The 13053-nt window shown below is 47.3% G+C and overlaps 1 protein-coding gene across 1 annotated transcript in view; it reads right to left on the reverse strand.

Annotated features, from left to right (window-relative positions):
• Positions 1-900: 900 nt before the first annotated feature.
• LOC126548463 (O-acyltransferase like protein-like) overlaps positions 901-13053 on the reverse strand; it is a 34136-nt gene continuing 21983 nt past the window's right edge. Inside the window, exons 6-10 of the mRNA XM_050196654.3 lie at positions 9618-9740; positions 8662-8782; positions 7729-7918; positions 5866-6008; positions 901-1615 (exon numbers count right to left, since the gene is read on the reverse strand). Coding sequence (XP_050052611.2) covers positions 1394-1615; positions 5866-6008; positions 7729-7918; positions 8662-8782; positions 9618-9740 — 799 coding nt within the window. The 3' untranslated portion in view covers positions 901-1393. The remainder of the gene's footprint in view (positions 1616-5865; positions 6009-7728; positions 7919-8661; positions 8783-9617; positions 9741-13053) is intronic.

A 13053-nucleotide genomic window follows, 5' to 3' on the forward strand; every position in this document is an offset into this window, starting at 1 on the left:
CGTTTGTTTTTTAAATTTAGTGATTGTTGGTAGTTCTTTGTATTAAGCTAGTACTTGAAGACAATTGTATTCGAGTACAATTCCGTTTTTTTAAGTTTCGGAGCGCTTGTAGGACGAGATATTCGTAATTAAATTTGGCACTCGTTACGCAAATTTCGCATTCAGAGGGGGTATCATAAGCATAGTGACAACTATGCTATGACCCGGTCGGGCAACTGGCTGGCGCTAATAACGGCTGGCAAAGACAAGACTGGCTTGCCCCTTTCCCACGCAATTATTTCTGTCAGATGGGGTGTTTGTGCTTGCTTCGAGATCCTCGCCTCTGAATATGAAAATGGCGTAAAGTTTAATAATCACCATCTCGTTACACAGGCGCTCCAGAAGTATCCGACAGAATAGAATCGCCCTCGAATACGATCGCCTACAATTGCCTAATGGAAACGTATACTGTAATTGCAAAATAAAATGAAAAGTTAATTAGCACATTGTTGTTAGTAATGCATTTGCTGATTCTACTTAGTCGCGAGAATTTTATCCATGAAAGCGCATAAACCACTTGTGTATGCAGCATTTTGGTAGCTAGCAAGACCTTTTCAATAAAATTACTTACAATATTACATTTAGGGACCTGCATATCTTGATTTAGCCCTGAAGACCAGCCTAGTCATGCTAAGGCAAGTCGAGTCCACAAATAAAGGCAAAGTGCGGTCGTTGGTCGTATAAGTTGGGACAATGCGTGCAATGCGCTGCAGACTTGGCGCAACGTGGAAACTAGGATCGGCGATGGGTGGAATGTCGTGTCTCTCGTGCCCGCTTTTTTTCTGAAACCCTAAGAATATTATATGAAGAATATACAATTGACAGACACAACCGGTTCTGCTTCAAGCTTCGAGCGTGACCAACAGCTGCAGGTGATTAGCATATTACATATGTCAAAGTTTATTGTGGTAACAGCAGCTACAATAGAGTGGCTACTAGAAATGCGGTTACGTTCCACCAAAACACGAATGTACAGCGTTTTATCTCCTATCAAATCGCCTCCCAGAAAGGCGGAACTGGGAAAGAGCAACTTCCTTAGAACTGGTGCTTCGCAGCGCTGTGGCGGTGCGGTAATTAAAGGCCCGTAGAAGGTCGAGAGTGTACATTTGACACCTTCAGTTTCAGAGGCAAGTGCCTCTTACAGTCCAGCCTTAAATATGTGGCATCTTCGGGATTTTCTTTAACAGGTGTTTGCTGCTTTTTTAATAGTAGCTTTCTGGTGAGCGCAACGGGAGATAAGAAAGGAGAAAAAAAATTTCACACGTCTCTCATCAATGTGTAAGCGTAACGCAGCGGTAGTGGTGCTACAGGATATAGCCGAGGTCGCTCAAGCATCGCCCCGTGTGCAGCGTGGTCAGAGCTTCTCCTTGGCGAACGCCGGATTCTCGTGCCCCTTGTCGAGCCAGTGGCGTTCGATGTGCGGCACCTGGACCATGGGTTCTGGAGGCGGCGGGCGCCTTGCGGCCAGCCGCTCCGACACAAGAGCCTCGAGGCGCACGAAGGGTTGCTCCACCAACAGCGAGAGCACGGCCGCGGCCACCAGACTGAGCACGAAGTGGTGCAGCAGCACGTATGCCTGCGCGGGGACCGGGTGTACGTGCAGATTAACGGCGACAGTACAACGTTTGTGCGAAACATATTGGCGCATGTCCACGCTGATTTTCGCTCGTGAAAATTGGTTGTCACTGGCTGGCGACCTTTGTTAACGACATGCTTGCTACGTCGCGATTCGCCAGCGCTTGTGGTGGACTGCTCGCGAGTATGCGAAATGCTTTTTGAAGATGAGCCCAAGCTGGATATACTCATATGAGAGTACGCTAGAGTACTTTGTGAAAAAAGACACCAGCCAATTGGCGGTAACGAACATATTACCGGCGATGCATGGACAGCCAATGATTACACGTCCTTATCAATCAATCAATCAATCAATCAATCAATCAATCAATCAATCAATCAATCAATCAATCAATCAATCAATCAATCAATCAATCAATCAATCAATCAATCAATCAATCAATCAATCAATCAATCAATCAATCAATCAAATGTGTTTATTAAAGTACCCAGGAACAACCTCGAGGGTCTTGGTGCTGGCACACTCGGCAAAACAATGCGAATGAAGAACAATGCAAGCTTACACATACATACACACGCGCGCACACATAAAAAAGAATAATAATTTCGCAAATACAGATTTTAACAGAGCATAAAATGTGTACACGAATAGAAAACAAAGCAAAAGTGAAGAAACAGGAGAAAGGATTACAGAATGATGGAACACGCAACAGATATGAGAGTTTTTGTTCAGTTATTGAAATACCTCAGCAACTCCTTTCAGGAAAATATTAAAATTAGGCATGAAGATATCATGGTATTCTGAATGGGAGTTATATGTCGCCTGCACTCTAGATAGAGGTTCACAAAAATCTGAAGGCCGAAAGGCGCGCGGTTTCCTTGTGCCTTTCTGCGGAATGTAAAATTCCACATTACAAAGCAAGTGCGAGAAGCAGATTATTCCATGTATTATTCGTGAAGAAAAAGAACGTACGATTTATTGCCTCTGCAGGGGCGAGTAGATAACGTGAGTGTCTGTGTTAGCTCTATGGAGATGGAAGGCTTTTGACAGAATCGATGTTTAAATATAGATGTGAACTTCTTTTGCACATTTTCGAGAAGTTCAGAATTTGACCTACAAGTGCTGCCCCAAACCACAAAGGCGTACTCAAGAAATGGAAAAAATACGCTCCTTTATAAAGTTAAAAATGGCCTAGGCTGTTTGAAATCTCTCGTCACCCGACATACTGTGCCGAGCGTTAGGAGTGCATGCTGCCTCGTCTGTTGAGCGTGGGGAGACACTCAGAGCTATCGAAGTACACTCCAAGGTCTTTCGTTCCCTAAGGTCTTGGCAGGAGAACTTCCTTAACGCTATAGGGAAACAAGGTCCTGTTAGTCTTTCGCGTAAAGCTTACAACTTTTGTTTTTGATGCATTTACGACCAGCTTGTATTCAGCGCACCATGACGCAAAATTTGCAATGTCCTTCTGAAGAGCGGCACAATCATTCACATTTTTTTTTCCCGATTTGAAAAGTTTCGCGTCATCAGCATATAGCAAAATTGAAGCGTTTTGAATGACTGTGGGAGAAGACCCTACGAAGCCCGTTCCTACAATACCAGCAATGGGCCGTCCAGCAGGCTCGCGCAGCGGCCACCAAGTACTCCCTGTCGGTCCCTGCGTGGGAGACGCCCACTGCGCGCTGACGTGCGTCCTGCGGGGCCTTTATAAAAGTTTGTCCAATCCAATTTGAATGACTGTCGAAACGTCGTTAATAAACAGCGAGAAAAGAAAGGGCCCAGGACAGACCCTTGAGTAACTCCACTTGTAACCGCATAAAGTTCTCACGTCTGACCATTTACGCTAACGTAGCAGTACCAGTCGCGTAGGTAGTTCTTATCAGCGCTGTGACAGAGTGGTGCAGATCAAGTTGTGTCAACTTTTGAAGGAGTATTTTGTAGCATACGACATCAAACACCTTACTGAGGTCAAAATAAATGACATCGAGCTGTTCTTTCTTATACACTGCTTGAGAGGCAAGCATCATGAAGCTAACAAAGTTGGTCGTTGTGGAGCGTCCCGATATGAATCCATGCTGCAGAAGAATGAAAGCATTTTTATAGAGGATGAAATTATTGAGTGCAGAGTTGACTCGGATAATTTAGATGCTGTGCATAGACGAGGCCTGTAGTTACTCGCAGCGGTTTTTACCCCTGACTTAAAGAAGGGAACGACCTGCGCTGTTTTACAAGCCTTTGGGGAATGTGTTCGTCTTTAAAGCATAATTAAACATGCAAGTAAGCACTGGAACAAGCAAGGACCCGCACGTCTTAATCAAAGCAGGTGAAATGTCATCAGGACTACACGAAAAAGAGCTCTTAAAGACAAGTTCCTCTCAGACCGATAGACTTGAATCCAGGGAAGGGTGATTGGAAATCTCGCTAACTCCGTCGCTCTACCCTTCACCGTACACAGAACCGAAGTGCAGGGCGAAGGTGGCCGCGACGTCTGGGACAGGTTGGCCGTCGCCACTAAGCAGAGAGATATCTTGTTTTGTATTGTTTCATGACTGTTGACGAGCGTGAATAATAATAATAATAATAATAATAATAATAATAATAATAATAATAATAATAATAATAATAATAATAATAATAATAATAATAATAATAATAATAATAATAAGCAATTTTTACAGATATCCTTGCTAGGTCTGCCGAACCCTTCCGTGTAGTGGCTTTCCCACTTTTTTTCGAGTTGGGGGGCAAGTCACCTATCTCTCTCTCCATTCTATGTATATATTGGAAAGTGATCTTCGCAGTGCGTGACACCTGGGATCACTCTGCCGCCGGATACTCTGTCCGCATTGACGTCCCACGCCAACAACGGCAGCTGCACTAGCCATTTGACTTTTTTGCGCCTCTCAAATTTAAATTATTGTTGAAGCTATCCGTTTGAATAGACAATTTGTTCCGCTATTCATTCCAAATGGAGCGTTCCGCGAACTATTTCTCTCGTAATACGACTTCTGCGCTCGTTGCGCAACGTCTGGAGGGAGCCATGTCGATCTCGCATGTCATGTGCGGGAAGTCCACTTCTCTCCTTAGCCACTCTGCATAGTATCATAAGGTCAGTCCATCTCATCATGCAGAAGTGCATCGCTTCGACATCCACAAGCCTTTGCTCTCACAGCCAGAGTTGTTGGGCTCTGCGTGCCTCCGTTTAAAAGCAACTACCTTTGCAAATAACCTTAGCTCCACTCAGTGATGGAACTTGTGTAACAATTGTGGTTGGCCATCTTATCGCAATGATTACCAGTGTATGTCACCCCTAGTGTGCAACGTTCTAAATGTTACAGCTTTGAAGGCGTTCGAGTCAACGATTTACGTCCGTTCAGTAACAACAAAGAATTAATAATGCGTTCGTCAACATATACCAAAGGATACGAGCAGTGCGTTCATCATATTCCCCTTGAGTTTCACCTCTGTTGAGCCTTTCAGACATGGCAGAAATTCACTGTTCTGGTTACGACGGATTGAATTAATACATTCCTCTAATCGGCGTAGCTCTATTTCCAAAAGTCGGAGTGTTAAGGTAGACATCAAATCAAAATGAAGCCTTTCGGTTCCGGGCGTGACCATGCAGAAGCGCAAATCACAAGCAGCAGACAGCTATGTTTCGAAATAATTATGCCACACGCGTGGTTTTTCGTTGAATACTGATATCTGAAATTCCGTCTACGTCGTGGAATATAGCCCTTGATCAATGCCGGGCCCTGATTCACGAATCTTTTAGTACCAGAGGGTTGTTCCTGAAAACAGCAACTGCTAATAGTGAGAGGAAGCGAAGTGAAAGCTATGCCCGGCCAATGAAAAACATCTCTTCCAAATGTACGGTGGGCTCGTGTGGGCTAGTGTGTGTGTGTGTCTGCATGTGCACATGGTGATACAAACGGTGCTTCTCGAAGCGCGCGACAAAGAATGGGCGGGCCTACTTCCGTCATTTCGCTCTCATCAGTGCATATTTGCAAATTAATTTCTATTAAATTTGATTACGATTTCTTTTTTTTCGTACATGCTCGCAAATTGATCAAATGGCTGTAATAGAAACTAACTATTGCACTACCGGCTGCTTAAGAAAAAGGCAACAACTGGAACAGTTAACAACAGCGGCCGTCGGATAAATATACTTTCATGGTAGCACCCCTGTTCCATGTAAACGCCAAAACTGCGCACCCTCTCGCGTTTGTGAGCATCGATGTTCGTTTACTGACCATGGCGTCGTAGGAGAGGTAGTAGGCGTGCTCCCGGACTCCATTCGAGTAGGCGATGACAAGCGGGCCGACCATGTAGAGCGAGTAGAGGAGACGGCTCAGTGGCTGCCAGCACTTGAGCGACAGCAGGTTATTCAGCCAGCCTGCATCGCCGACGAGCGGTCGTATAATGCATGTGATGTGGAAAAAAAAAGGGGGGGGGGGACAACTTCACGCAACGGTCAGCTGCAATGTTATTGGCTTGCCATCATGAGTATCCCACTGATTGTCGACAGTCACGTACAGGACTACGGAGGTATATTGACGCACTCGGGGCTAGGAAGCACAAAAGTCTTTACTTCCTCCTCCCCACTATAGCCTCCGCACACCATGCAGTAACTAAGGTGCTGCCAGGTAACATTCGTGGAAAATAAAGAAATACAAATAACAGCGAAACAGCTCGTAAACAATTACCAAAAAAGAAGGCTACAAGAAAATACCGTGAAGGCGACGGTGAGTAATGGTGCGCATATGCTGATTATCTTTGCATCTAACTTATTTGTCGTGAAGCCTACTGCTTGGAAAGAAAAGTATACGTGAGGAATGGAGAGACTGACCGGCATCCAAGGCACTGGGCTACTTGTGTCAAGAATGTAAATTTCGTTGTATGCCTTTGTGTGATCTTAAATTGATGCAGTGTCCATTCAATCCAGAGTATACAGGGTGATAATTTTGAAGTCTTGGGTGATTTTAAAGAATAGCTCGCCGCGGAAAACATAATTCTGACGTAGATGTTCACCTAGTGGACACGTACAGTTTGGCTGCTGCTGATTGGCTGGGCTGGGGTACCAGCGAGAACGAAACAAGCACTCACAACCAGTTTCCCTCTCACTGGTTCAGTTCCGCCCTATCAGCGGCGGCCGAAATGGACGGTGTACTAAGTGTACACTTAAAGAATACCTCCTATACCATCTTAAATAAAACGGACATTGGAACACATGAGCTGATGCCGGCGCGGCACGGATGCATGCGCACGGCTTCTTCGTAAGGTTTCGTACTCTTCCTGGCGCGCAAGCGTTTTGCCGCTCTGGTGCTCTCGTTCTGCTTTAGCGTCCGCCTAGGACACATTCAGTTATCTATTCACAAATGCTTCGTAGGCATTGCGGTAAATTTGCTTTTCTATCCCATAGAAAAGCCTGTTATGTGCCAGGCGAAACATGTCAGTGCAATGTGGGCGAGGGGTCGCCACTCCGGCTCCCGCAGGGGAGAGGCAAATCCCTAACAGCGCAGAAGCCATGACATTTCATGAGCTAAGCAATTATGAGATTGGAATCGCGTTATCTCTGTGACATTAGGCGCTCCAACACCTCGGCAGTGTAAACAAAGAAATACGAAAATGATTATTATTCTTTTGAACCAAGAACCGGATATATTATTAACACCACTTTTTCCTTACTTCACAACCTTACCGGATTGTTCGCAAAAATAAAAATAAATAACAGTTATAGCTTTGTGCCTCGAAGGCCCGTATACTAACACAAACATCTTGCGCTAGAATTGCTCGTAAGGGAAAATTCTAGCCAATTCCATTGTTGAAGATATTAGCGCGGGTGGACAGCCCATGGTAAAGGGCGTTTAAGAACGAAAAGCTTTGTGAATACGGACCTTTGTTCGCAAAATGCTTTAACAAGTTGTAGGAGGAGGAGGAGAATTTCAAGTTTCGCCGTGTCGCCGATATAACCCGAACCGTCACCCAGTGGATTGATTTGGCCGCTTGCAGAGGCACAAAACGACCAACAGGCGATGATCGGTGCACGGCGGCCCCGTCTATAGCGTGGCTCTATATACGCGTTCCTATAACAAAACGCGAAAATGATGACGTACCACCGTAGCCGTGGGCACAGGCGACGACCACCCAGCAGATGGAAGCGGCCCAGAGGACTCGCGAGAAGGCCCCGTACGCGGCCGACGCCTCGGTGCCGGGCAACTCCAGGCCGCGGTTCCACTTGAACGGTGCGTGGATCAGCGCTAAAAGGGTGCCCAGGCAGCACAGCCAGCCAAGAAGCACCAGCCCCTGCGCGTGGCGGGACAAGCTCGTTCGGATGGGTGTCGTTGCACTCACTCTGGTGGACGACGTACGAGTCCAATCTTAGCAGACCTCTCGCGTGCCACCATGCGCTATACGGAATGTGCGGGTTGTTCAAAGCGTTATAAAAGCGTTATATCGGCGTTATATAAATATAACGGAGCTCTCCACGTAGGTTGAATCTACTGCACGTTGCTTCTAATAGAAGCAACGTGGATATAGCAACGGCTCGAATATGCGCCCGCAAAGCTTTTCGCTATTAAAAGCTGTTTGTCGTTTGTTGGTCGCCTTAAATAGTAAAATACTGAACTTTACGATTGGATAACAATATAGCTTTGACGGAACCCGTATTCATGAAATAGTTATTGCTTTAGAGCTGTTCGTAAAGAAGATTTGGGACATATTAACCGGAAATCCCAGTGTATTTGACGCTTAACTAGACACCAACGTTGAATGAATTGTTGTTAATGATGACACGATCTTGCAGATTAAAGCTCAGTACATCGTATGTGCTCTTCTGAAGGAGGTCACCGTAACTATGAGCTCTTCGGTTTCTTTTTTTTATGCTCACATGCAGGTTTTACTGAAAATTGAGCATTGGGCGATGTTTGTTCAGTTGTTTTCCGCTAACGCATCAACTGCACTGCCACCTCAACAATCTAATAATAACGTTCACTGCACTAGCTCGTACTGAATGGCGACTCAAACTATACACTGAAATGATCGGTCACCTTGTTGATGGTGATCTTCTTCCGGTGGGAGAGAAGCTCGCCCGCCAGTGTTCCCAAGAAAAAGGCACCGACTCTTGTGTAAGGCCGCACGTAGATCATTTCCGCGTAGGTGTCCCGCGTTCTAGAAGTTTTTGAGGAAATCAATCAATCAATCAATCAATCAATCAATCAATCAATCAATCAATCAATCAATCAATCAATCAATCAATCAATCAATCAATCAATCAATCAATCAATCAATCAATCAATCAATCAATCAATGTTCAGCGGTCTTAGAGTAGCCACTATAACATAACAAAAGTGAAAAAGAAATCACCGCCCCTTCCAGTCCATGGAGATGGTCGAACAGCGAAGCTGTGTTATAGTTACACCGAGTGGTACACCATGCAAGTCAAACTTCGCAAGCAGTCTATATCGTAAATCTTTTGTTTCACCATTATTTCACCTCATTTTCGCTTTTGCGTGCTTCGCATGGTGAGCATGCTTTAGGAGTGCGTTTTTTTTTTCGGTTCTCCCAGTGTTATTACCATTATTTATTTATGTTGCGCGTGAGTCCACGTCGCAAGAAGTGCCGGCAGCCATGCGCTCCTCGCCAATCGCTGGGCACTGTTCGTTGGCCGCAAACCACCAGCACAGCATTTGTTTCTCTCGCGGTAGGGTGGAATCAATCGTCGATAATTGGCTCGATCGCCGAAAATGCACCGTGTGACAACCTTATAAGATTCGTGTATACGATAGCGTTCTCACGGAGGGAAAGGTGTCACTCCAACCCCTTTGCCCCTGTTAAGCTCTTCTTTTCCTCTCCTGCTAGGTCACGTGGCCCCTTTTTAGCGAAGTCCGACAACGACGGCACAGGGTCCGCATAAACAGCTTCGCTGTAAGAAAGGACATGGTACAGGTGCGCGGGGGCTCGTGATCTTTAATTTTACTGCTGCAGAGCTGATGAAGGATCTTACCCGGGCTTGTACTCACGGAACAACCAGGTCGGTCCCAGGTCATGAAGCAATGTGAAGAGGAAGGTCAGTGCCATGGACGCCACGATGCCGCTAATGGCCAGCACACGACCCACCACTGGCCGACTGCGAGCGTTCGCAACCACGTGTGTATTACAATGGCGCAGTGGCTCACAATACTTCGACAAACATTCAAACGCACTTGTCGCCACCGATATATTAAACAGACCCGTTAGTGCAAGTACACGCGTGGTCAACAGCAAGCGCAGGGCTGGTTTGCGTCCTTGGCGATACTCCTAAGCCAGCGCTTCCCACGAAGGCACCCATGCGCTTTCAATTCGTTTGGCGAGAATGGATGCTGCAAGATAACTTAGTTGGCTTGCTTGCAAAAACAACGCAAGCTTTCTCGAGTTTTAATAAGGTACAAAGTTGGGCCGGTTGGTGTAGCACAGATCATAATTTGTAGGACCGGCGTTTAGAAAGCACGAGGAAAAAATGCACACACATTGCGCTGGAGTACTGGTGTTCGCCGAGCGTCTCCAAGTGCCGGTCGCATACCCTGGACCCTCTGCGAAGGCCGCAAGCGCCAACTAGCGCCTCCCGCGGCGACGCAACGTTACTCACCGCCTACGGCTCGAAGCGGCACTTACGAACGCTTATCTCTGCCATGTTGGGAATGGCCCATAGACTAACGTGGCACTTCTTGTGGATCTCAAGAAACCATCGAACACCAGTGAATACGACATCCAGCGCATTCCTCTACAGACACACTAAACCGACTGGACTCCAGAGCATTTTCTGAGACGAAATTTCTTGGAGAGTGGCCATATCTATCACTTGCGCCGAAAGCTATTTGTGCGCTATACTGCAGTTTTTGGAACTGCGCCAACATGCGTGACCGTGTATCGTTTGTCCTGCGCATCCTTGTGCGTGCACGCAGCGTTCAGTCTCTTGCTCTTTGTACTCCCCTCACTTCCTTACTCTTCCCTTCCCTTACTCTCCTACCCCACGTGCACGTAGGGTAGGAGACTATATGATCGACGGTCGACCTCTCTGCCCTTTGCTATCCTTGCACTCTCTCTATCTCTCTCTTTACCTTTAATTTTTTTTTCTGCGGGAATTGGTCTTGCAAAGAAGAAAAGTCCTCAGGGGGCCGTGGAAGGCAGACGTGTCTCAAATGGGCTCCCGCTTTTTGTGCTTCTCATCCTGGAGCAAGGCCTGCAACGAAGCCAAGTTTTGCACCGGTGCAACCGGCAAGACGAGCGAAATCGGTGGACACTAGCCGCTTTCGGGTACGTACACTTTATCTCAAGGTATCATACGTTATTCCCAACGAGCGCCCGCCCGCCCGGTTAAGCCTAACGCCAAACCAGCTCCCGCAATCCCATCGGAAGAAACACCGCCGCGCCGCGGGCCGTGTGCGCATGAGTGCACGACCACGCCCACTGAAGGGCCCCCACGATGAGCCGAGATGCAGCTGCAGCAAGCGAAATATGGAAGAACCAGAAAGATGACGCAAATACAATGCAAACGGACCGAATGGAAGAATCACCGGGTAGGATTCCAGGAACTGTGACGCAGAAAGCGGCCGAACCATCGAAGCTGAAAGCGCCTGGATCACCAGAAACAAAAGCGGAAAGAAGGACACTGCGAATATAAAAACGCCGGCGAAAAAAACCAAACCAATGAGCAGACGCCCACTCCAGCACCGTCACAGAAACAACGCAGACGCAGGATGCCGTCCCTGCCACTCGACGACCTTAAGATCTAGTAAAGCAATGAAGGGGGCTAGTTGGTGAACGTTCATGGTTATATTGCGCTCAGTTAAGATCGTCTACTGCCCGCAAGCGTCTCGACCTCGCCAAATGGAGCACCGTCGCAGTCATGCACGCGGTCAGCAGTGCGAGTAGACTATCGCAGCAAGATTTCAATGACAAAGTATGCGCACAAGTTCAGAGAATCGAAAATTTACTCATCGCAAGTATGGCTGACAAGGACGATGCCAGGATGCTGGTCAACATCAACAGTATACAGCTCGGAGGCATTTACCACAACGTCAAAGGCAACATACGACCCCCGGACGACGTCTCCAGAGGCGTCATCAATGGCCCCATACCCGGAACGTGCACCGCAGAACTTATGGCAGGAATCCGTGCACCGGCAAGATACACCGTTCTTCACGCCCAAATGATGACTCAGTCGACCGCGGCAGTCGTATTCTTCGAAGGGCCGCACGTTCCCTGCTATATCATCTTCCAGAGCGTAGACTTCCGCTGCAGGCCATATCACAAGTCATAGCAGTACTGCCGCACCTGTGGCAACACGGGACACCGTCAAGACATCTGTCCGAGACCGATCTCAGATTTCTGCTACAAATGCGGCAAGACAGGGCAACCACAGAACCCCGATTACAAACCGACCTGCAAGCTCTTCGGAGAAGGGCACGACTGGAAGTACAGAGTGCAAGAGGGGACTAAAGCCAAACCCACCGCCCCACAATATACAGTAACAGCGCCTCAACAGGCTCCGAGAAAGAGACAACCGCTGGAGCTCCAGCAGTGAAGAGTTCCCGGAGCTGGGCACCAAGTAGCTCGAGCGACTTGGCTGGTACGACCAGCCTGGACTCGTCGGCTGAAGCCACAGTCACATGGCTCCTAGAAAACAAACAAAACAAACAGCAGAACCAGCAGAGCAAACTGCAGAATCAGCATAGCCAATTGCAAAGCCAGCAAAACCTCATAGACAAGCTTCTCTGAAGGTAACAGAGACAGCAAGAGCTCACCGACAAACTGCTTCAGAAATGCAATGAACAACAAGAACTCACAGACAAGATGCATAAAAAATGCCATGAGCTCGAAAACAGACAGACAGTTGGGAACGACGCTGACCAAGGTAGACGTCGAAGCCATAGTAGATGCAAGGTGCCTAATACGAGGGCGAATCAGAAAGTCCTTGCCCTTCCGCATGCGTGCCTGCACCACCTTATATTCCCCGAGGGATCAGTTATAGCCAGCAAAGAAACTTCACGTCTCCTAATCGAATTCTTAAGAGAGACTGATTTGATGGACATATGGTGAAGCCCTTCAGCGGTATTGTAAGAGACACTTGGGCGGAGCAATTGCCGGCCTTGATTTCCAGGCTAAACCCGCCTGTTGCTACAATTCACCCCCACCACCACCACCACCTTGCCCTTATTTTTTATTAGCCAAAATAAGGCAAAGGGGATTACAAATATACGTACTATTCTACGTACTTTAGACTATTTTTCCACACAGTCCCCACACCGGTTCAGACCATTTGCCCCATCGCAGCACTAAATTTGAGATGCCCCTGCATGTGGCCACTCAGCGACGCACGCGGCCTTCCCGAACGCTCATTTTCATGCAAGTCTTCACGGCCTTTTGCGAACTCACAGCACCACCACCTCACACTTCTCAAC

This window comes from Dermacentor andersoni, chromosome 1 (genome assembly GCF_023375885.2).
Source record: "Dermacentor andersoni chromosome 1, qqDerAnde1_hic_scaffold, whole genome shotgun sequence".
Taxonomy (NCBI): domain Eukaryota; kingdom Metazoa; phylum Arthropoda; class Arachnida; order Ixodida; family Ixodidae; genus Dermacentor; species Dermacentor andersoni.